This window comes from Sprattus sprattus, assembly GCF_963457725.1.
Source record: "Sprattus sprattus genome assembly, chromosome: 13".
Lineage (NCBI taxonomy): Eukaryota > Metazoa > Chordata > Actinopteri > Clupeiformes > Clupeidae > Sprattus > Sprattus sprattus.
The window spans coordinates 13431066-13456202 of record NC_137911.1 but is presented as its reverse complement, the minus strand read 5'-3'; the positions used below and the strand labels follow the sequence as shown (position 1 = coordinate 13456202).

General features: G+C 40.4%; 4 protein-coding genes across 4 annotated transcripts; 1 reads left to right on the top strand and 3 right to left on the bottom strand.

Moving 5' to 3' along the window:
* Positions 1-702: 702 nt before the first annotated feature.
* On the bottom strand, positions 703-1895 carry LOC308374402 (C3a anaphylatoxin chemotactic receptor-like; the record flags this gene model as incomplete). Its single annotated transcript, XM_080850179.1, has 2 exons — positions 703-1766; positions 1892-1895. The coding sequence occupies 2 exons, from the start codon at positions 1893-1895 to the stop codon at positions 703-705; spliced, it is 1068 nt and encodes a 355-aa protein (XP_080706305.1).
* Positions 1896-8992: 7097 nt separating this feature from the next.
* LOC308374401 (C3a anaphylatoxin chemotactic receptor-like) lies at positions 8993-9991 on the top strand (the record flags this gene model as incomplete). The annotated part of the gene is made up of 1 exon (XM_080850178.1): positions 8993-9991. One exon carries the CDS (start codon positions 8993-8995, stop codon positions 9989-9991), a length of 999 nt encoding a protein of 332 aa, XP_080706304.1.
* Positions 9992-11819: 1828 nt separating this feature from the next.
* Positions 11820-17337, bottom strand: LOC308374400 (Golgi resident protein GCP60; the record flags this gene model as incomplete). Its single annotated transcript, XM_080850177.1, has 8 exons — positions 11820-12025; positions 12319-12594; positions 13200-13356; positions 13975-14149; positions 15594-15749; positions 16010-16150; positions 16501-16642; positions 17097-17337. 8 exons carry the CDS (start codon positions 17335-17337, stop codon positions 11820-11822), a joined length of 1494 nt encoding a protein of 497 aa, XP_080706303.1.
* A 481-nt stretch (positions 17338-17818) lies between these two features.
* On the bottom strand, positions 17819-25134 carry LOC308374549 (protein lin-9 homolog). Its single transcript, XM_080850345.1, has 15 exons — positions 25074-25134; positions 24185-24217; positions 23892-23983; positions 23673-23774; positions 23088-23218; positions 22872-22997; positions 22252-22409; positions 21614-21747; positions 21114-21239; positions 20689-20790; positions 20507-20587; positions 20283-20408; positions 19852-20034; positions 19357-19454; positions 17819-19102 (listed from the first exon to the last, which is right to left on the bottom strand). The coding sequence occupies exons 1-15, from the start codon at positions 25102-25104 to the stop codon at positions 18997-18999; spliced, it is 1629 nt and encodes a 542-aa protein (XP_080706471.1). The 5' UTR covers positions 25105-25134; the 3' UTR covers positions 17819-18996.
* Positions 25135-25137: the final 3 nt, after the last annotated feature.

Genomic DNA, 25137 nt, shown 5'->3' with positions numbered 1-25137 from the left:
ACCCTCAATGAATGTGCTTATAATTATTGTGAATATTATTCACAATATTGTGAACCCATAATAATATACTGTATGTGTGATTGCAAGACCACATGAACAATTAGACCAAAATGTGTTGCAGTCAAACGTGAGCATGTGTTGTGTGCAAATAAGGTGGTGCAGAGGGGTGGCTTGTAGCAGATTATGATCAGCTATCTGATGACTATTAACATCTTCATTTCCCGCGGAGCAGTTGCTGGCTACAGAGACATCCTGTTTTTGAAACACGTTTTGAAACTTTAGTACAAAGTACTGTCTTTTAGGTGTGAACAGAACACTGATTATCGTTTTCGTTCAGTAAAATTTGACTGAGGTTCCACATTTGCAAATGCACATTTTTGGAAATGTCCATTGAAGTGGAAGTGTGGAAGTGCTGAGACAAGTGAACTCATTCTCCATAAGATACATACTCATGGACACTGTATGTCAATTGTGCACACCAAGGTTTAATTGTTGTGACAATGAGTCTGCATAAACATTTTCACCAGAAGAGACATTACTTTGTACCTCAGACTTAATGGATAAATAGCAACACATTATACAACCACCAAACAGACGCAGCATATAACAAAGGATTTTCAAAAGTAAAACATTTAAACAATCAATCAAAACACAAAATTGCCTTTTGGGAGTGATTAACACAGCAAAGCCTTGCACCTGAGCTCACTCTACCACGGATGGACTTCTCTCAAAGGACATCAGGGAGGTCAGTGTTGCTTTTCTGTGCGTGGAGCCGGAAGAAACGGACTGGCGTGACGCGACCGAGACCTGAGAGGAGAAGTAACCCAGCTGCTCCTCGGCAAAGGCATGCTCCAGTGCCAGCAACACAGAGCGCTTCAGCTTCTTCCTAAACTCCTCACACATGAATATGTACAGAAAGGGGTTTATGCAGCTGTTGAGGAAGGCCAAGCTGACTGCCACCGGAATTCCTTTTTTTGCCATGTTGAACACATCACTGTTGAAGAGCTGTTTGTTTATGCTGTAAATGTAAAACTGGTCTGCCGTAATTAGATCAATGATTTGGAGGGGTAGCCAGCAGATGAAGAAGGCCAAGACGACTGTCAGGATGATGAGGAAACGCCTCATCTTCTTTCTCCTGTGGGTTCGGTTTGCACGGACACCAATGGCCACGTAACAGCATGTGATTACGAGGAAAGGGATCAGAAACCCAATCACAAAACGGAATATCGCAAGGCTCTTGCTTGTGAGCGCACCTGAAGTCTTGAGACACCTGTTGTTGATAGCACCGCGTGTGATTACAAAGGGAATGCTGCACCCCAGGGAGAGGAGCCACAGTAACACACAAATGAGCCTGGCTTTGTTTGGAGTACGCTTGTTGTGAGACCAAACCACCACCCATACAGTCAAGCAACGGTCCAAACTGATGGCTGTCAGTAGGAAGATGCTCACAAACATAGTGATCACCTGAACTAGACTGGTGAACTTGCACATGAAATCTCCAAAGGGCCATTCATTATTGAGAGAAAGACTGATGATGTTGAAAATAAGGAACAACGTGAAAAGGAAATCAGCCAGTGCCAGATTCAGGAACCAGATGGAGTTAACCGTAGTCTTCATCTTGAAGCCTGTCACGTAGATAACGAGGCCGTTGCCAGTAACACCCAATACAAATATGACACAGTACAAGACAATGCAAAATGTCTGTATGGAGGTGAGAGATGTTTGAGTTGGTTTCAGGTTTGTTGTTCCATTGCTAGATGAGTTGTCTACAAAATGAAAAAGGACAAAAAATCTGTCACCCTAATAGCATCTGACATGCAAAGAACACAGACGATCATCACAGATTATGTCAGTCTGAGCATTCTAGAGGGAATGTCTCTGATATTCTTACCCATAGTGTAGGTTTTGCCTCACAGTCATCCAATGTATCCAACACCATGCAAAGAGAGTACCGGAGGAATGTCTGAAAACAAACATCAATGGAAGAAGAAGATTTTGCCCACAACACTGAGAAAAATGTATATTGTAACATAGTATCATACAGTTATCATATTGTAATGATATCACTGATCATCTGATTATTCAGTTTCTATGTTCACAAAATATGTCTACAAAGTTCAAACATGGCAGTATAGAGATCAATGTTTTCATTAAATATTCCACACAGTAATGGTGTCTTTATGAACATGAATTTGTATCTTTTTACCAGCACATGGGTGGACTAAAATTATACATCTACTGTATGCAAAACTATTAACAGACATTTCTTCCATGTAAAAGTACCTTAATTTTTTTATTAGACTGAAGCGGCACTAGTTTCCCATTCCAGAAAAGACAGTTTTTTGTTTCCATTTAAGAAAATCCATCACATGCAATAATTAAAGCTGAAGCTTACCGCCTGAGTTGTTTTTCCTCTTTGCACACTTATGTGTCTCAAGAAGTATGAAATCGAAAGAGAGAACTCACAGTGGCATCAGATAACAGGAAAGGTGGTGGTGCAGCCCACAGCAGCCTGTCTGCTTATGCAATACCATCAGATAATGGCTGTTTTGTGGCTGCATTCACAAAACATAAAAACACAAAACATATAAAAGGGAGTAGGAGAACAGAGATGACCAATGATGATTTTGTTTTGTGGAAGTAATCATACATGATAAATCACTGCGGTGTCAAGGAATCTTGAATGATTGCGTTTCTGGCAACATTAGAATACTGTGGATGTGATGGCTGTAGGCTGATAGGGTGTGAGTCACGTTCTGCGCTTTTGAGACCTGTCTAGTGAATAAGATGGGATGAATGTGACTTTATAACTGATATATTCCTGTAGTACATTTTTGTTATTTTGTGAAATTTACATGTATTAGAAAATAATCCATGCCCTTTATTGTGTCATGAGTGTTGCCTAAGCCCTGAGTGTCTGCTCACGCTTCCTCTTCTTACAATTTTTTTGGAAACGTATTACTCAACCTACAATGATAAAAAAAAACACAGACAAAATAAAAGAAAAACGTATGACACCTTGTACATATTGTAATATAAAATTAAATTAAATATGAATTTCAGCCATATACCTCAAGACAGTTTATGATCATATATTGCCAGTACTGCCTCACCCAGGCCTACAGAGGACTCATTGAGAGCATTCTCACCAGCGGCATGACTGTGTGGAAACGCCACCCAGGCTGGGAGGACATTCTCTCTAAACTGTAGTGAGAATCATTGGCTCTGACCTCCCATCCATGAGCGCATTCTACACACAGTGCAGGAGAAAAGCTCAAGGCATCCTTAGTGGCCGACCCCACCCAGCTCACTCTCTACATCCTGACCAACCACAGGCCAGAGAACATCACCACTCACAAAGTATCCACAGCAGCTTTTTTCCAGCCGCTGTTAGACTGAGTGCTAAGGCCTTAAGCAGGGAAGGAAATACCACTCCCCTCACCTCATTCATACAGTGAATACCTGAACACCTCACTACACCCACACACTCTATAGACTGGACTCTCTAGGGCTCTGTTATGCACTGCATTCCCCCAGCTTATAGTTTTGTTTTGTCTTGTACAATAATGCATTCATTTATAAAAGCAATTATTCATAGTGTCTATTTTTATACAGTATATATTGTATTTTTATACAGTGTGTATTTAGTAGTTATATTTCTTTGCTGCTTTTTTAACCTCCTCTCCTTTTTCTTTCAGTTTTTATGTGAGTTTAAGCACTTCATAGTTCAATATCACAGTAGTTAATTTCAAATATAAATACTCTCAAGCACTCTTAGGTCTCCTGGGAAGCACAAGGTCAGGTTAAAGGAAAAAAAGGCAGGATGTTTTGGGTTGTATGTACTGGAAGCAGAGGTCATTTGGAAGATCTACGCTCCACACGCTTGTAAGCGACGAGGAATCCTTCACACAGAGCCTGACCTGGGGTTTCACCCATTCCCAAGAGGCCACAACAAGCCAATTTAAACAAATAACCGCCACAGGCACTACAAAATAAATAATAATAAAAGTGTGCTGACTATGTGGAAATCAAGCCAACTCAAAGAAAACAACTTACTGATAGACGCACTCTTTCTTAACATGCAGGTAAATTGCATTTAGTGTATCTAACAGCGGAGCATTTGGACCATTATAGGGCCGAATTTCAAATTCAAAAGTTGGTCCTGGAACAACCCAATCTCACAAAGAACTGCTGAAGCTACTACTTCTGTTTTTAGCCCACGAGAAGCATGGATTGTTGCATAGGTCTTACACATGCAGTAATTGTTTAACATTTTAAATAGGTATTTATATTGTACAGAACAAAACAATAATAATATTAACAGATATTAATGTAGGATTACAGTGGGGAAAATAAGTATTTGAACCCCTTGCGATTTCACAAGTTCGGCCACTTGCAAAGAAATGTGTGATCTATAATTGTAATGGTAGGTGTATCTTAACAGTGAGAAACAGAATATCAACAAAAAAATCCAGAAAAATGCATTTTATAACATTTATGACTTTATTTGCATTTGATGCAAAAAATAAGTATTTGAACCCCCAAAACTGACTGACAAAAATGTCTTAGTACTTGGTGGAATAACCCTTATTGGCAAGCACAGACGTCAGACGTTTCTTGTAGTTGGTCACCAGGTTTACAAAGATCTCAGGAGGGATTTTGGTCCACTCCTCTTTCCAGATCCTCTCCAAATCTTTAAGGTTGTGTTTTCAATGGGAGGGAATGAGGGAATGAGGTTCAAGCCCAATATTCCACGTTACATGGCCCCATCCATAGTCCCCTTGATGCGGTGGAGTCGTCCTGTACCCTTGGCAGAGAAACAGCCCCAAAGCATAATGTTTCTACCTCCATACCTGATGGTGGGTATGATGTACTCTTGGGGTCATATTCAGCATCCCCCCCCCTGTCAAACACGGCAAGTCGAGTTGATGCCAAAGAGCTTGATTTTGGGATAATCTGACCACATTCTGTCTCCCAATCCTCCCTAGAATCATTCAAGTGTGCAATGGTAAGCTTCAGATGGCCCTGTACATGCGCTTCCTTGAGCAGGGGGACCTTGCAAGTGCTGCAGTACTTCAAAAAATTACGGTGTGGCGTGTTGCCAATGGTTTTCTTGGTGACTCTGGTCCCAGCTGCCTTGAGATCATTCACAAGCTCCCCCTGTGTAGTTCTGGGGTTATTCTGCACCTTCCGAATGATCACTGATTCCGCACGAGGGGATATCTTGCATGGAGCCCCAGACCTAGAGCGGGTGACAGTTGTTTGGTGTTGCTTCCATTTATGAATAATCGCACCAATAGTTATCTGCTTCTCACCAAGCTGCTTGCCAATGATTTTGTAGCCCATTCCAGCCTTGTGCAGGTCTACAATCTTACCTCTGACGTCCTTGGACAGCTCTTTGGTCTTGCCCATGGTGGTGAGGTTGAAGGTGTGAAGTATGATTCTTTGGACAGGTTTCTTTTATACAGGTCACCAGTTGAGATCAGGTATACCTTGTTAGACCTAATGAGGACTAATCTGTGTGCTTTTTGGGCACATAACTGGCCATTGGGAGCCAGAATTCTTGCTGTTTGCTTGGGGGTTCAAATACTTATTTTTTGCATCAAATGCAAATAAAGTCATAAATCTTATAAAATGCAGTTTTCTGGATTTTTTTATTGATATTCTGTTTCTCACTGTTAAAATACACCTACCATTAAAATTCAAGATCACACATTTCTTTGCAAGTGGCCAAACTTGCGAAGTCGGCAGGGGTTCAAATACTTATTTTCCCCACTGTATGTTTAGCTTCCACATAGAATAATGCTAAAATGTCTTCATTCGCAATCATAAACATGTAACCTACCTATAGGCCTATATTACACAATGCCACGATCAGGACCACTAAATACTTTTCCTACCTCAAAAACTGCACTAGAATGCAACCTCGGAAATCGGAAGTCAGAAATTGGAATCAGAACATTTGAGAAAAAGGATATATTACCTGTGGCGGTCAGTGCCATGACTTCCACTGCAGTTGGATAGTTTGTACTGTATATACTGTCATTATGAACAGCCTGCATAACAGTAAACATAATACATACACATAATATTCACAGTTCTAAGACCAGTTTGAAAAATCAATACAGCCTAAAGCAAAGCTGGACTGGTTGTATGCAAAATGATAAAAACTAAACTCAGAACAGCCTGAAAAGTTTTCACAGAGTAACTCAGAGGACATAATGACGTATATGTTCAATTTGCTTTGTCGAACTCTAGGAGGCCAGGTGAGTAAAGTACTGATGGAGAGGCATAAAAAGCAATGAAATGAGGAACCAACGTAACTTAAAAAACTTACAGCTACCTATAGATGTGCTGAAATGAGGAACCAACATAACTTTAAAAAAAAAAAAACAGCTACCTATAGATGGGCTGACTGAGACAGGATGAATATGCAATAATGTGACAGAGAGTGGATAGCATCAGACTTAAGTTTACTAATACTTTTTTTACTCAAACTTGGATGACTCAACCAATGTTCCCAGCAGCAACAGTTCCAGACCTGTATCCTTTAAAGAAGAATGATTCAGGGGAGTTCTCGGAAAAAACAGCCTGTACTATTTATTTATTTTTTGTTTCCACAGACTCAGTTCAATGTGATTTACAGAAAAAGCAAACGCAGCAACCAAAGAAAAATAAAGATAAAATACTTAAGACTGAAGAACAATAATATATAAAAAATATGGTAAAAGAGGTAAACACACCTGTCCACTTGAATGCCTCTTCTAGTTCCCAATTTGTTCTTCTTTCCTCATCAGCCTGAATATTTGGATATAGTTTCTGATGGCAGAAATGTCTCACAGTAATAACCTATGTCTATCTGACCAACTTCAACCATAAGCCTTACTAGGGGGCTGTACTTTCTGCTCAAACTGTGGCTCATTTCAGCATCTCATTTTGTTGCTCTGTCATCCAAATTGGAGTTCTTTGGAATTTGGAAGAATAATGTTTTGCGATCTGTATGAGCTGGTGCTAAGTAGAAACAGCTTCAACTCCACTTCAACTTCAACCTCATTTTAAATATATCACAATTATAAACATGTACAGTATATCAACAACAATCAACTGTGCTAATAGGTGCCATCTGGTGGCCTCTTACTCAATCAGAGAACTATGCTTGCATTCGTCACCAGCAGCTGCAAGAAGAGAAATTACTTTGTGCTTTCTGCAGCTTAGAAGCCACACCACGAGAAAGGCAAGTGCTACTTTTTTTCTGCTGCTCAAAATTACTTTCCAAAATTTGGGGACATGGGAAAGTTTGTTATGCCTACTATACATTAGTATTGTACAGAATAAATCAGTATTGTGCGTTCAGTGAAGCTAGCTAACTTACAAATAAGAGTTTAAAAGAACATACATGATTATTTTTATTTATGATTGTCCTGATACATATGAAACTGTTCATCGTTAACAGACTCTATTTGCAGGATTTTCTTTACTTGCAACGTTTTGACATAAACTTTGAAAATATCAGTTTATCAAAACCTGTTGTTGCATGGCAAATGCAAATGATGACTGGGAATCCCTAGCATACTGTACATGTTTCTTATGTCTTCACAATGTTGTGGAATTTAATCAGATTATATCTTTTGCCTCTTATCTCTTTACACTTTTTAGACATTTTTATGATACAGCATCAGTTGTGTCTGCTGAATTTAAGAATCTTGATGAAACCATGGGTAAGATTAAAATTTTCACAACATTTTGCTGAGATCTTGTAATTTCCTTGAGTTGTTTACAAAACACTCCTTCTGAGAATGCTTCTCCTTTTCCTACTTCTTCTTCCTCAAACCGATTTTCTGCAAATAAGGAATACGCTCGAACCGTCTAACTTCATTTTGTAGGTCTCCTAAATGACACTTAGGCCAAGTAATTTTCATTTCTATCTACTTTTCTTTAAGATATTTAAGAATTGTCTATTCCTTTTTTATCCTTTATTTTCACGGTCTCTAATCCTAAATCCTTCACCATTTCAATGTATCCACTACTTCTCTTATCACTATCCCTCTCACTCCAGTGTCAGTATCACTCCATTGCACTATTGCTCTACAGTATCTCTATCACTCTAACTTAATCACTATCACTCCATCACTGTTTCTTTCTCTCTATCTTATTATCAAACGTCTAAATCTGTTACATTTCTTTGTCGTTCTCTTTCTTTCTATTTCCATCTCTCACTCACTCTTTCTCTCTCTTTATTCCATCCCATTCCATATCAAAGAAACTATACTGTCTCACTATTACTTGTCACACTAACACTTTATCACTGTCACTCTGAAGTATATTTTACATTAAATGTCCTCTTTTATTTAATTAATTTCTAATATTCAATGAATCTGTGCATTCGTTGTGCACTTGTGTTTATGTCAGACTTGGGCGTAGTCTCCTTTCAGCTTCCTGTGGATCTGTAGATAAGGCATTGTTCCCATTCATACCAGAAAGATCTAGTGGAACATCTATGTTGGAAACAGTGTATGCCATACAATTATATGCTTAATTCAATTACTAGTGTTGTTAAACATAAAATCAATTTTTTATTATTATTTATTTTTCTCTCCCTATATTTGTCTTTATCAAAAACACTACACTATCCCACTCTCTTTAATGAATAGAATCTCTCTTTACACACCTCTCTGTCCTCTTACCTTTTGCCTTCCTTCTATTTTGCGAGTATTTCTTTGCATGCAATGAATTGCTTTAAATGCTCTTATCTTTTACTTTATATTCATTTTAGTAAATCATTCATAATTCTTTTTTTTTGCATGCAGTGGTATTTCTTTCAGCAATTTAGTTGCATAGGTCTTTCAATGGCATGTCTTGACAACCTGAAAAAAGCCTCCAAAAGTTTTAGTTGATAATTTCCCCATTTTTTACAGACTCATCTATTAATGATACAGCTCCCGTTAATGAGACCACATCTTCAAGCACAGAGGATTCTCTGACCACCTCACAGATGATCTATCTTGTCTTGTACTGTGTCATATTTGTATTGGGTGTTACTGGCAACGGCCTCGTTATCTACGTGACAGGCTTCAAGATGAAGACTACGGTTAACTCCATCTGGTTCCTGAATCTGGCACTGGCTGATTTCCTTTTCACGCTGTTCCTTATTTTCAACATCATCAGTCTTTCTCTCAATAATGAATGGCCCTTTGGAGATTTCATGTGCAAGTTCACCAGTCTAGTTCAGGTGATCACTATGTTTGTGAGCATCTTCCTACTTACAGCCATCAGTTTGGACCGTTGCTTGACTGTATGGGTGGTGGTTTGGTCTCACAACAAGCGTACTCCAAACAAAGCCAGGCTCATTTGTGTGTTACTGTGGCTCCTCTCCCTGGGGTGCAGCATTCCCTTTGTAATCACACGCGGTGCTATCAACAACAGGTGTCTCAAGACTTCAGGTGCGCTCACAAGCAAGAGCCTTGCGATATTCCGTTTTGTGATTGGGTTTCTGATCCCTTTCCTCGTAATCACATGCTGCTACGTGGCCATTGGTGTCCGTGCAAACCGAACCCACGGGAGGAAGAAGATGAGGCCTTTCCTCATCATCCTGACAGTCATCTTGGCCTTCTTCATCTGCTGGCTACCCCTCCATATCATTGATGTAATTATGGTAGACCAGTTTTACATTTACAGCATAAACAAACAGCTCTTCAACAGTGATGTGTTCAACATGGCAAAAAAAGGAATTCCAGTGGCAGTCAGCTTGGCCTTCCTCAACAGCTGCATAAACCCCTTTCTGTACATATTCATGTGTGAGGAGTTTCAGAAGAAGCTGAAGCGCTCTGTGTTGCTGGCACTGGAGCATGCCTTTGCCGAGGAGCAGCTGGGTTACTTCTCCTCTCAGGTCTCGGTCGCGTCACGCCAGTCCGTTTCTTCCGGCTCCACGCACAGAAACGCAACACTGACCTCCCTGATGACCTTTGAGAGAAGTCCATCCGTGGGAAAGTGAGCAGATGCTCAGGTGCAAGGCCACTGCTGGTAAAAGTGGGATGGCTTCATCTTATATTATACATAAAGGCTTGAAAGGATGAATCAATAGAGAAAAAGCCCTTCTGCTTTGCTGTAACGATTGCCCTAGAGTCAGTTCTTTGCTGAATGAAATGTACAGTATATTGATCACAGTAAGCTACATGGTGCCTTAATGTTTTAGTAAGATAAGGGAAGGGAGGAGTTACCTCGGGAACATGAGAGAAGATTATTACCCAATCAGAGATGAAGTGGTTTGCAATGTGAGTGAGTTCCACAGACTGGTTTAAAGGGTTTATTATTTCAGGTGCTCCTTACAACCCAAGTTTAGCATGAGAAGAAAATAAATCTGTCCTCCCACTTCAATGTTAACCATTGTTTCCTTAAAATACATACTGGAAAACCGCCAACTCCACAATATGTTGCTGCACCTACTGGTCGGATTAAATGCGTGGTTACCCTAAGTGGGCAGGCTCCTTATTATATCACAGACCTCTTAACCTCTTATTCTACCACCAGGCCCCTCAGGTCATCTTACTTAGGGCTCCTGGCAGTCCCCCAATCTAAACTTAAATCCAGGGGTGACTGCGCTTTTGCTGTTGCAGCCCCTACACTGTGGAACAGCATCCCCCTCTCTATAAAATCAGCCCCCTCTATTGACTCCTTCAAGTCCAGGCTTTAAAAACCACTTTTATTCCTAAGCATTTGGATCCCCCTGATTTTAGTTGATAATTTGTTTATTTGCTTTCTGTTAGAGGGGTTTCTGTTCTTTGATGTGTGCATAAAGATGCTTTGTTGAGTGTGTTGCTTCTGTTTTTCTATTTGATTTTTTTTGTGTGATCTAATTGCTTTGTTTCTTTTTTTCTATTTGTTTTGATATTTTATTGTGATTTAATTGTACAGCACTTTGGTCAGTGTGAGTAGTTTTTAAATGTGCTTAATAAATACATTTGACTTGACAACCAGAATGTTTGTAGAATCATTTGTGTGTAAGTGGACTTTAGGAAAAACATCTATTCTCCGTTCTCTGCCATACATCAGTCCAGCTGAGGGCTCTTTATTAAGAGAACTAAACAGTACGTACATGTTTGTGCTTAAAGGTTATTTAGGACAATTTAATGAATAACTCCTGTGAAGCTACTCGAAACATTTAAAGTTCTGGAATATTACTGCCATATATCATTGTGACTATTGCCTCCAAAAGTAATCACTTTGCAAACCAAGATGAGGTCCACACCACCACACTGTTTGAAGTGCACTGAATGATTAACAGCCTCTTCAAGTTCAAACATAGACAAATATAAATATTAATTGTGACATAATTTCGTAAACATAATGTAAATATTAATTGTGACATAATTTCATAAACATAATGTAAATATTAATTGTGACATAATTTCTAAGATGTGTCTACAATCTATGTAAGATCCTCATAATTGTTATGCTCTCTTCAAATTAAACTCATCAATCACATTCTTTGATATAAAGGATAAAAGTCTAAACTGACATTTTTGTTGAATGCCATTAAAAGAGGAGTAAGTGTGAAAATAACACAAATTGTACATTATTGATTTGACTGAACAATGAATAAAAGTAATCGTTTGTCTGTCTTGAGAATAAGTAACATACACTGATTTAACATGTAGGCTATTGATGGTTGGAGATTACAGTTTAATTGCGTTTAAATATTCTGCACTTAAAAAATACAAAAATACTATGGACATGGAATGCTTTGTACATCCCTCTGATAAAAAAAACCTGGAAAATTGCTGGAAGACAATGGTTTAGTTCAAATGGATATGCTCTCTGCCTTATCCGGTGTAGTAGACCCTGTAATAGACAACCTTGGATCTCCAGAGGGAGTAGGAATTGTCGAATTTGAGCAGATATGTCCCCTGCCCAGGATATTGGTGGCTCCCGGAATATACTTCCTCGTGGCTGTCTCGCCGATAAATGGGCACTACCTCCTCTACGAAAGGTGTCGGGGTGTCCTTCACCGTCTCTTCTTGAGGCTCTGCTTTGACACAAGGAAAAAAATAGTGAGGTGGAAAAGGTTGCTCAAGCTCTACTTTTGGCATTGATATAGGACCAAATACAATAACTATCAGTACTTAAAAGTGGGAGATGGAAAACCTAATGCTTGTTTACATTCATGGCTGTCATTTATTCGATCCTAATGGAAATCCATGCAAATTCTAGTTTTATAGTGTCCTCATAAAATATAGATTAGACACAGTTGGATGCTTCCAGTTTTCTAATTTACCACTAATGTACCCAACTATCTCAAACGAAATGAATGTTCATGCTCACCTTTGTCTGTGTCCTCATCACTGGGTTCAGTCCTAGCAGAAACACTGTTGCTGGAACCAACAGGTATGTCTTCCCACTCAAAGTAGAGACCAAAACCAACATCGTAGTGATCTGTGGCGAACTCCCAGAACATATAGCTGCCATCCTCATTGGTGGGAACACGCACTGTAACCATTTCACCCCTACCAACTGTGATTATGGAGTCTGGATCATTCTGTATCTTCTCCTTAAAGTCTTTGATATGTGGTCTGGTCCACATGGATGGGGCAGAGATCTCTAAAGAAGGACACAATCAAGACGTTGAGTGTTGAAGTGATATTCTAATATGCAATTACCTTTGTTGGCAAACTAAAAGCTGTATTAATCAACACATAAACTTGAGACATAAGAATAATATGGTATTTTGCAGGGATCAATGAGAGTAGTACTGTACTGTGGTCTTGCATACATACAGTAGTAAAAAGTATTTACATAGGTGAATGCCAATTCGCAATTTGTATGCTTCCTCTGTCCTCAGTCCTCCAGCTCGTGAATCAGTAATCGTTGCCAGACAGAAGTCATGGAGATTAAATGGTTTCATTAAACGTTCTCAAAGGAACCGAGAAGGGAGGAGCAAGGATAGAGGACCTATAAGCAAGAAAACTGAGGAGCATCCTACGCGGAAACGTTTTGAATTGGAATGCGTAACGTATTGCCCAAGATGAAAATTCTCCTCAACTTTCTGCACATCTGTAAACCTCCACTTTTTAATAAGATGTATTAGTTTATGAACAAAAATAAATGATCAGTCAAACTCTCTTTTCTAATCAGAAAAAGTTCTTCATATGAACTAACAAGTGGTCAGTGCAGGCATTAACCCAACAGTCTACAAAAACACATACCTGCTGGTGGTCCAGTGTGTAGTTCTACCTGTGGAGGGGAATTAGTGTCCAGATGATCATTAACACGCTCACTGTCAGGAGCTTTACAGGCCTCGCTTTGCTCTCTGTTGCCAGGAGGGGGGACAGTAGACTCTGCCTCTTGCTTCCACAAATTAGCCTGTTGGATAAAGGCACAGGTCTTGAATATGCTGAAAAAGGGAACATAATTCGTCTTAAACGCCTTAAATATGCTGTAAACCAGGGGTTTTGTTCCAGGGACCACCATTCTGACTAGAAAGCAATTTGTGGCCCACTGATGTGCCTGCACACGCATGCCTGTTTGTAACCGCCGATGCAATGCCCCCTCCCCCTGCACAGATATTCTGCCTATAATACTTAAATATGTTAAATGATCAGGGTACATCGCTAGCCGCCACGCCCCTCCCCCTGCACAGATATTCTGCCTATAAGACGATATTTTCACAATATTCAAGAGTAATCTGGAAATCTGGAAATATCAAAGCGAATTTATAAAATCAAAAAATTAAATGGTGAACTGATCAACATAGGTTCATGCTGCGGACCCCCTGCAATGCCGTCTCGGACCACCAGGGGGCCACGGACCCCCTGTTGAAAACCCCTGCTGTAAACAATGCTCTGTTTCACAGGAGGTTTAGATAGCTGTGGCAAGTCTCAGTAACACTGAGCTACTTGAGTGTCTGGAATAGACTCCCAACTGCTGTTTAACAAAACCTGTTATTCACAGTGCAACACAGAGGAATTTAAATTGGTGTACCTGCTGCTGGGACAGTTGTAGCTTGTATGCTTGTTGTATGTATTGCTGGTAGTGTTGCTCTTGCAGCTGCTGAATGAGGAGCTTCTGCTGTTCTGGATCATCCGGACACTGCTGGGCCGCATACTGCTGGAACTGCACCGAGGTCTGGGCGTTCAGAGCTGCCATGATCTGCTGTCTGTCATGGTGAGGTAATAAAGACCCAACCATGATCAGAAAATCACAGAGAATGCTGATAAGCTTTATCCTAATGACTTTCAGACACGGTTTGTGTCATGGAACTGGGGGAAAATGCCAGTGTTTCTGTTGTAGGAATGTGACAACAGTGATGTGTTTGAGATTTGTAGTCAAATATAGTACCCCAAGGAAAGATAACTGAGCTCTCAGTTAACTCAACTAGTAGAGCGAGATACTAGCAATACCAGTGTCATGGGTGTGATACCCAGGGAGCACACATACTGATACAAATGGACACATCTGTACTGTAAGTCGCTTTGGATATGTATGTAAAAGCATGTACTTCAATGAATTAATAGAAACGTAATGTAAATGTGTGATGTTAAAACAACCCTCCAACAAAACAGAAATGCTCCACGTGAACGTGAGTGTAGAGCATCCAAGCAAGCTTGCTCACTTCTGCTGTTCCATCCGTAGCCGCCCCTCGTCCTCTTGCCTCCGCAGATTATCATTTACACGCTCACCGTCAGGAGCTTTACAGGCCTCGCTTTGCTCTCTGTTGCCTGGAGGGGGGACAGTAGACTCTGCCTCTTGCTTTCCCAAAATAGCCTGCTGGATAAAAAAAAGGCACGGGTCTTGAATATGCTGAAAAAAGGTACATGTCTTGAATATGCTGTAAACAATGCTCTGTTTCACAGGAAGTTTAGATAGCTGTGGCAAGTCTCAGTAACACTGAGCTACTTGAGTGTCTGGAATACACTCCCAACTGCTGTTTAACAAAACCTGTTATTCACAGTGCAACACAGAGGAATTTAAATTGGTGTACCTGCTGCTGGGAGACTTGTAGCTTGTATGCTTGCTGTATGTATTGCTGGTAGTGTTGCTCTTGCAGCTGCTGAATGAGGAGCTTCTGCTGTTCTGGATCATCCGGACACTGCTGGGCCGCATACTGCTGGAACTGCACCGAGGTCTGGGCATTCAGAGCTGCCATGATCTGCTGTCTGTCATGGTGAGGTAATAAAGACCCAACCATGATCAGAAAATCACAGAGAATGCTGATAAGCTTTATCCTAATGACTTTCAGACACGGTTCGTGTCATGGAACAGGGGAAAAATGCAAGTGTTTCGTTGAAGAATGTGACAGCAGTGATGTGTTTGAGATTTGAAGTCAAATATAGTACCCCAAGGAAAGATAACTGAGCTCTCAGTTAACTTAACTAGTAGAGCGAGATACTAGCAATACCAGTGTCATGGCTGTGTTACCCAGGGAGCACACATACTGATAAAAATGGACACATCTGTACTAAGTGGCCTTGGATAAAAGCATGTACCTCGATTAATTAATAAAAACGTAATGTAAATGTGTGATGTTAAAACAACCCTCCGATAAAACAGAAATGCTCAACGTGAACGTAAGTGTAGAACATCCGAGCGAGCTTGCTCACTTCTGCTGTTCAATCCGTAGCCGCTCCTCGTCCTCTTGCCTCCGCTTCTCCTCTCGCTGCTGTCGAATCTGTTCTTCCCTGCGGCGCTGTTCCTCCTCCTGTTGTCGTCGCTCCATCTCCTCTCCCTCCAACCTGAGTCGCTCCACCATCTCCCTTCTAAAGTGGGCAAAGAGAGGCCATTACATTCAGCCTGGGAAGAAGTTTTAAAAGGTCAGAGGACAATGCTATATAGGCTAACCTTTCTTCTACAATTGTTATTGTGTAACAGAAGCCAGATTGGTAAAGAACGTGCATTAATAATAACACACTCTGGAAGCTTATGTAAGGTCCAGTGGGGGACAATCTAAGTGGTCATCATGGCAAATATGATTTACTGAGCACCTCTGAAGATAATCTGAAATAAAGTTGGTACTTACCTCTTCCTCTCTTGTTCTTCTTTTTCTATCTTATGGGATGTCACATATGGAGAGAATAAAGGACAACAGATGTTCATCAGCTTAATGAATTCTGCCACGGCATCCTCTTTTGTCATTTTGCCAAGGCTTTCCCATTCTTTCCTGTCAGACCAACAAATAAAAAATGAATCAAATTGCACAGTTTATCACTATGATATTAGTCAAAAGAATAATAGTGTCCAATGAACTGGTAAACTTCACTTGGATTTTAGATTTAATATACTGAGAATGCGTGTAGCCCACAAAAATGAGTTGAAGATCATAATTGAATATGGCCTATATTTACATATTCACAATTTCGAATGTAGTCTTCTTAGATCTTAACAGAGGGAGGAATGGTAGAAATGTTTTTTTTTTTTTTTTTAGAGAAAAATAATGAAAATGAACCAACATGTGATTGAACAACAGTCTGAATTCTTACTGTGACAGGGTACAATCTCTGTTGACATTACCTTCTGTCATTTCCTAAGACGTCGAAGAAACCCACTTCTGGACAGGTATCAGGGTTGTATGGCCCTTGAGATGCCTGTTTATGCAGGGCAACCAATCTCAGCTTCTCCTCATAGGTTGGATGGAAAGCTTTGCCATCTTTCTCTTTAAACGCAAAACAGTTACTGTTAGGGACTAAGCTCAAGATCGCCGTCACCTTGTATAACATGTTGGGTTACTGGGGGTGAAACAGGGCTGCCATTGAAACATTCAGCAGATGAATCACTGAAAGTAGGATTCATAATTCGTCAGCTGACCTCTACAATTTTCCGAAATTTCACCCAAACAAATTTCAGTGTAGTTGTAGAGGCTGATGCAAGTGTATTCACACTAAAACTAGAGCCTATATGTAGTCTATTTATATGGGCCATATGTTTATAAAGCCTACACCAATGACAACTTTTCTCGTGCTGGCTAGAGGTGTAGACTTCCAACCATTTCTTAATTAACTAATGTAAACATTGTGACAACTGCAGACCATCTTCATGTCAGGCAGACACCCACTGACAGGGCCACCGTTTTCAAAAACTTCATCTGTGCGCATAATGTATGGAATTACCTTTCAAAAAGATAGATGCCATATCAAACAATTCCTCTTGAGAGAGACCCCAGTTGTTGTCTATGGACCAAGGTACCGCGTTTTCATTAGGGCACGAATTGGTCTCAGATATTTCCATGGACGGTGAAAGTTCTACCCGCTCACCGGATTCTTCGGTAGTCGCTTGCTGGCGGTCAGAGCACTTTTGGTGGGAAGAAGGGCTCCCGCTGTCAACGTCTGTTTTCAGCACTTCCAGAGTCATAGCTCCCCTTCAAAGTGTCAAATAAGGTGGCCACGTAGCCTACCGTCTTCCGTAAAGTCACTCCCGGAAATGCTCTAATTTGTTGACTCTCCAAGCCGACACGTTTGATTACCTGACCCTTATGACCAAAGTCCACAGCCTAACCCAGCCAACGAAAACCACTGTTCTAATCGCAAGGAAGATATTAATACAAAGATGTCCTTCACTAAACGGTATATTGCTGACTAGACCAAGGCATGCACCTGTTCAACAGGGTTACAGATGTAGATAGGGACAATGAGACTTAAAACTTCAAAGTGGTGTGAAGCAGGTGTTGTCCTAGCTGAACATTTGCGTTATCTCACGTAAAGCTTGATGACTCGAGCCAACAGGACAAAGGTTGGCTTGTCAGGTTAATAGAGACATACCAAAGTGGGAGAAACCATTTTAATTTCACACATTAACGGAAACATAATTTTCTAAGGTAGTTTTGCATAGGGAACATGTGCATCATTTAGTTTTTTTTTAATTGATCGACGCACCATAAATGCAATAAAATATACTGTTAAATAATATTTTGTAATGGGTGGAGCTCAATGTAATCCAAACAAAATGACTACTGGAGGCAAGTATCTTTAGTTAACAACATACATTTCAAGAATTATGGGAATTACTGTACAAAAACATGAGATAAAAATCATTTAGAAGTATTTACACATAACTTTACAGCCATCTCCAAGCTCCAGAGATCATAAATACTTATTCTGACAAAGCACACTACAGGAGGTACAAAAATAGCACTGAATATTGTTACACGTAAGGCTGCAGATTTTCAGGTTTGCATTTCTGTGAAATCACTCATCTTGAGTGAAAAAATGTTTCAGAATCTAAAACAGAAAAGAAGGGTAGAGATGCGATGACATTTTGCTGTGTAACAAACACATGGCAATAAAAAAGAAAACCAAAACAAAAGAATCAAACCCTAACAGCTGTTCTCTACATCCTTGTTTGCAGCGGGTTTGTGTGGTGCATGCAGTACTGTGCAATGCCCACCTGGAGTCCTCGTTCACCTACTGATGTAAATAAACAGACCCAAGTACAGTCTGCAGCTGTAGATTTTTCTTCTTTTTTTAGTTTTTCTCAAAAAGGCTCCTATAAATGTGCTTGAACATACAAGTAAGAGTGAGGTTTGAGGTAAAACAAGCCCTTAAAATGGTGTGATATTAGCAAACGGAAGTGCAGCAAAGGACAATCTTAAGGTTTCAGCTTCCTGCTCCGTACATTCAAGGGGAGCATTCACCAAAGATCATCGAAAAATGTTCAGAAGAGACAGGCCTGGTCCTGGGAAGAACGAACATATGAGACACAGGGCGAAACTCAATTTCTTTACAATCTGATGGGTGTTTTTTTTTTTTTTTTTTAAAGGAGTCAACTCAAGTCAACCCTCACGATGTGTATGTGTGTGTGTGTGTGTGTGTGTGTGCGCACTGTGCAAAAATGTGACAAAAATCTCACAAATCTCTTGCATAAAAGTCCCCTCATTCCAACTCTGGCCTATGAAGAGTAAAGTTCTCTGAAGGTTTGTACTTGCACTTCTTGCTGCCCGAGGTATATTTCCAACGATTATGTCAGAGGATATGTACAGAGTGATGGTTAGATATGTACTAAAGGCTGGAAGGCTTAAACACTGTGGGTGTTGTTGGCTGCAAAGGCGTGGAGGTTCCCCAGCTGACTCAGGCCACTCTGAATGTGGGCCACATGGATCTCCACGTTGTTCTGAAAGCAGCTGAATGGATAAAGCACACAGTCAAACTGAGGCATGTTTCAAACAGGGGGAGTTAATTAACCCAGTCCCCCAAAAACATCATTGCCTGCTGAATGGATACAGCAAAAAGTCAGAAACTGAGGCATGTCTCAAACAAGTGTGGTTACAAAACCCAGCCCCCCAAAATAAAAATACATCACTTCACTGTTCGATTTTCGACCAGTTAGGATGAAAATTAAATATGGCAATAAAAGGCAAACAAGCAATGTGCTTACCTGGCATTGGAACTATCAATCGACGTTTTGATGTCATTGAGTGAATCGTTTAATGATTTAAACCCAAAGGAATTCAAATCACCTCCCTCAGCCAAACACTAGACAAAATAGAGAGAAGTTATTTTAACCAATCTTGGTCACATGAAATATATAGCATAATACCATTACACTACATTATAATGACATTTAACCTAAATGACCAATTAAATGAACAAGCATCTAATCAAATCAAACACTCCATTCCATAAGAAGCTATGATGCCTTTTCAGGGTACTTGCTAAATGACTTATATATTATTTAGTCAATTAACTAATCAGTGTATGCCAGAGGAGGAACCGATATACCTCTTCAAGGACATTTGCTCATGCGAAAGTGAATAACCACTTAACCAAAATCAGCCTACCCTAGAAGGATGAATTCAAAATGAATTCACCAACTGAGCATTCATTAATCTACAAATCCTCCCTGTGAGAGGGTACTGTGCTTTCTCCTTGCCTTGATCTGCAGCAGCAGCGTGGTGAGATTGGAGATGAGCTGGGTGAGCTTGGGGCTGTGGACGCAGTGCTGTCCGTTGGGGAGGATGTTAGCCTGCCTGACGAGCGTCTGGGCCTCCTCCTCACAGCGTCTCCTCACGTCCACCGCTTCCTCCTCTGGCTGAAGGCCTTGCTCTGGAGCCAGCTGTGGCGATGTTACAGGGTAAGAGCCAAAAAGCCATCTCAAAAAGCCATCTTAAAATCCCTCAAATGAATTTTAGCTAAACTATTCAAAGAGGAATTTCAGGTCAGGACAGGTTTAGTCCCACAGGACAACATGAGTGACTTCACACACATCTCAAAACTAGGCTGGCAGGTTCATACAGTAGAATATGAGAACAACTGAAACATAACCTACATTGTGTGCATGTGTCTGAATGAATGGATCATTACCTTAGAACTATATTGCTGAACTTCATGTAACACTTTATTGAGGTCTTTGTTGAGTCGCTCAAGGTCCAACACAATTGTGGCATATCTCCTTTGAAACTCGTATTCTATTGGTGTCGCATATGATTTCTGTAGACAAAACAACATTAAGGCGTTAACTTAACATTACTCAACAGGTTTGAGACAGATTACAGACATCTATTTTTTTTTTTAGAAAACATGCTTACCAGTTTTTCTGCTTCTGCATTCATCTCTCTTAACTGTTTTATGTGCTCCTTCTTTACCGTAAGGATCTTTGATAACCGTGTCTATTCAGACCGAATACATTAGCACAAAATTCAATACAAACATCAAAACATAACAGGGCCTAATCAATTAGGAGCACAACATCTTTAAGAGTGAAACTTACGACTTGTACAAGAAAATTCACAGGAAAGCCACCAAGTGTATCACCCTCTGATGTCGTCAGGGTACTCTTCCACGGAGACTGACCGAGCAATGGATCATTATCCTGCAGTCAACCAATCAACAGAAAATAACATAAGCATTTTCAATCTGAGAATAATACCAAAAAGATGTGGAATGTTTTTAATGCCAGCAATACCGATCAACTATCCTCATCTAAAACAAAAATGGCTTAAAACATTAGTGTTTTTTCTTTTGTCTATAAGCACACACTTTTACCCGAAGCAACAGATACACATTTGTTTTCAGATGTACATCCGTTTGTCTGCTCTCCAAGTATATAAATTTGGTATGGTAGCTTAGTGATGTGCTGGGTGAGCTAAAGTCACACACTAGTATAACCCCACATAGGGTGTGAGAGGCTGATACCATCAGTGCGGAGGGGGCTGATGAGGGGTACGGTTCTCGCGTGGGCGTAAGGAAGGTGTGGAGACGGGCTGGACGTTGTTTCTGGGCAAAGGCCGAGAGTGGCATGGTGTCACCGGGATCATGGCTCTGGAGTCAGAGAACAACACAAAAGCCATGACAAATGTAAGTTTCAGACAGCAACTTACCAGGCAACAGAAGTACACAGGATAGGATGGCTTGGATATTCTACAGTCATGCATGACAGGCCCCGGATATCTCAAAAGGAATTTAAAAACTGCCATTCCATTGTACAGCAAGTTACTATTGACAGTGTGTTTGACAGGGAAGCTGCCCCACAATCACTGCTTTTGTTATTTTCTGATAACACTGTTACTGTTTTCATTCAATTCTCTCATTTACAACAGAAATTATGCCACAGTATGCCAATAAACTACGATGAAATCACACCAGGTATGTAAATGTCCACTTGTCCAGCATGAGAAAGTGGTAGACAGACTTACGAGGACTTCGTAATCAGGAACCGTGTGTGTCCCTAAGCCCTTCCTGTCGAACGTGACTCTGTATGTGGCAGCACCAGTGTCCACTGCGTCGACCTGGCCAGTGAACAGGCCATCGTGAACACCTCTCAGACGAGCTAAAGTTGGGAATATTACTTGTGAGTTTAACACATTTTCACAATCAAGTTGATGCAAAGTGTGATAAGAAATGAGAGAGAAGAAAAGGCCTAGAAGTACACACCACTTAATAATGTGCCATTGCCTTAAGTAGCCGGCGAATGTACGCTAATATGACTGAGAAAATGAATGCTTTTTGGACATTGGTAATTGTTATAAATGGATGGACCTGTAACAGTGGAAGCTTTTAATTTACACCAATAGCACTTCCATCATTAAATGTCACTGGGAATAATACAAAAATCACTGACATGGGTGGGAGAGAGAAACCAAGCATTTGCATGATCTCCATGCAGTGATTTTGGACTTTCAAAAATATATTTAAAAACAATGACGTAAACACTGCCATCTACTGGCATGGTGGGTCCTACAAAACCAGTTCACAAATAACACACTGCTTCTTGGTAACAGACACTGCTTTTAACAAAAAACCCTGGCACCTTAGCCTTTCCACAAACTCTTACCTGTGACTTTGGTTCCTATGACTAAGGGCAGGGGTATCTCCTCAGGCAGGTCTTTGCAGTGCGACACGTCTGCTAGCTTCCTCTGCTGCAGAAGCCTGATCTTCTGTCTCTTCTGCTCCAGTGCTGATCTCTCCTCCGCGAAGAATGCCGACGAGCACCTGCCCGATAATCATGCAGTTCATTTTCAATCCTCTACTGCAATCAACGAGGAGACATTTACTATTCGAATTCAACTGTCTAGCGCAATCAACACTGCCCACATTAGTCACTTTACAAACAGAACTCAGAAGAGATAGAGCAAAACTAGAACTATGTAATACATGGGCAGCACAGCTCAAGAGAGAGTTCACATAGAGTGATGAAACCGAGATTGTCAAGTCTCTTTCCAACAACAGTAGTAATAGTAAGGCAAGTTAGCAGGTTAGTAAGTAAGACTGAATTCTGTAACACGCCGTGCCAGTTGTTGTGCCCGCAAGAAGTTAATACAAGACACTGGTGACTGGTCAGTACTCTGCATTTCTTAAAGTTATTCACTTGACAAATCCTTCCTAAGGTAATCTAAATGAATTACAGTGACATAAGGACACCCCTCGAGACAGAAGTATTTGTTATGATTTCACCTTCTGGGTTTTCCCATCAGCCTTCTGATTGTTCCCCATTCAACTCGTATCAACTTTCTGGTTTTCAGATTTGGGAATGACTCTTTCAGGCAGAGGCAGAAGTCATTGTCTCCTTCAAATAAAGGTCTGGACAATGTGGAAAAAGCATGGTTTCAGGGGTAAAAATGTCAACAACAGCATAGAACTATTCAAACACAGGTGTGTTTTGTCACATACCTATCGATGTTTGAATAAAACCATTCATATATGCACCATTTGTGTGCTTTAGGTAATTTCAATAAATTCCTCAATCTCAGTCCAATCTTCTGAGATGCCTTTTTGTCTGGGACTGCAAAATCAGCAAATTTCTAGAGTGGAGAACAGCAAAAGCAGCGAGTTTACAGTGATGTTGCTGTAACCTTCAATTCAGGAACTAGAAAACCATGAGCATAACTACATATATTAGGCAAGACATTTTAGAATACTTTAGAGAGGAATAACAACAGCAGCAAAGCAAACCAATATAAATACAAAATTTCCAGGCAGAATGGTAAACTTTTCACCAACTCATCCTTTTCATTAACATAGTCCTAGTGTGTTAACCTACATCTGATGTATTTGCAGTAACAGATTAATAATGTGTACAACATGTTTCTGGTGAAATCTGTTATTGCACAAACATGGCTACTGTTAACTGCATATTAAGCCAAAATGTACAGTCTGAAAACAGATAACCACAGTTAAGTTTATCTGAGTGGGCATCTGTAAACTGTGTGCGTGTGTGTGTGTGGGGGGTGGTAAGAATACATAACAAACAGTAACCTGTGGCATAGTTGTCACTCTATGACTCCTCCGAGGTGACCTGGAGGTAACTGGCCCTTCATCCTCTTCACACACACCACGGCTCCTCTTTGAGCCTCTGGTCTGCAATGAATATCAGAAAGACCAGTGCTAAATGACTTACTAGCAGAGACCATTACTGTACTCTTTCCTCCATATAAGACCCAATGAGCATTGAAAAAAAAAAAGTGTTAGGCCTACATTCTCCACAGGTGAAACATCTCCCCTTCCCTTTGGCGTTTGTGGTTTGGGTGAGCCATGTTTCTCACCCCAAGTGTTTGATAAACTTCCTTCTGAAAATGAAGGTTAAAAACAAATACTTCATGGTAATGTATGTTAGCATAGTGCACAACAAGTATGGATGGAATTAAGTTCAAACAATGATGGATTTAGGACCATGGTTGCTTAATAGCCAATGTATATTAGTGTTAGCCTATTCAATTGCTGCTTCTTCAAAGACAACCTGCACAGGGTTGTAGGTAGTATTAACTTACCTTTCAGACTGACAAGAGCTTTTGCTGATGAACCTGAAGGGAAACACGTTAACTTTTAATTGGAAAATGAATGCCATTATAAAACACAGGACAAACATCTTATGTGTCGAGTAGTGTCCTTAAGGCACAATTATTCTCATGTAATAATAATACAAAAAAAACGTTATTTGTAATGTTAGCTAGCTATCGTCAGCAAGCTAGTAACAACAATGCATAGACGAACAATTCCTTATTTGTTATGAAATTGGGGTCGACACATAATTTACAGCCTATGAGAACTGCGGCACAGAGGTTGCGAGATGTGTCATCATCTGTAGGTGCCTCTTTGAAATTTGGCAATCATCAATCGGCAACATTAACTAAGGCCCTCCAGAGACGTATTTGAGATGACAGCCAGTCAAATACGGTCGAGGCTAGTTGGCTAGTTTGTAGCCAGCTAGCTAAGAAGGTAAGTTACCAGTAGCAAGCCAGCTATCTTAGCTAGGATCCTCGTCAGCTAACCACGGTAGCTAGAATAACTCGACTTAACAGAGAGACAAGCCAACTGACATCCATCTTAATATAGTGCACAGGAACCCAATACAGTGATAAAGAAAAAGTTGGACAAATCCGAAAATGTATCCGACTTATCAGCAACCCAAACCAAAACCAAAAACCAAACCCGAGTGAGTGAGAACAACAGTAAGACGAAAGTCAGCAGCTGGTCCGCTGCTCAAAAATAATTTTCGCAACAGTATGCGATTCGAAACAGTGTAACATTGAGTGGTTAACCACACAAAACATTGTCAAGTGACCATCACAGTGGCACACTCTCGTCTAGAAAAATGAAACACTTATCAACATCCACAAAATGTCCACCAAGGTAATTCGCCGTTAGCTAGTTACTCACTTTCGTCCAGCAGCTGTTCCATCTCCGCCATCTTGAATCAGCCGCGCTACGTTTTCAAAGGCTG

What these genes read in the sequence shown, in the direction of transcription:
- LOC308374549 (XM_080850345.1), bottom strand. Translation starts at nt 25,104, where the DNA reads ATGGCGGAGATGGAACAGCTGCTGGACGAAA. An exon ending in CAGCCCCCTCCGCACTGATG is followed by an intron (nt 20,791 to 21,113) that starts GTATCAGCCTCT and finishes GGTTGACTGCAG; the next exon opens with GATAATGATCCATTGCTCGG. An exon ending in ATTGATAGTTCCAATGCCAG is followed by an intron (nt 19,103 to 19,356) that starts GTAAGCACATTG and finishes TTATCCATTCAG; the next exon opens with CTGCTTTCAGAACAACGTGG.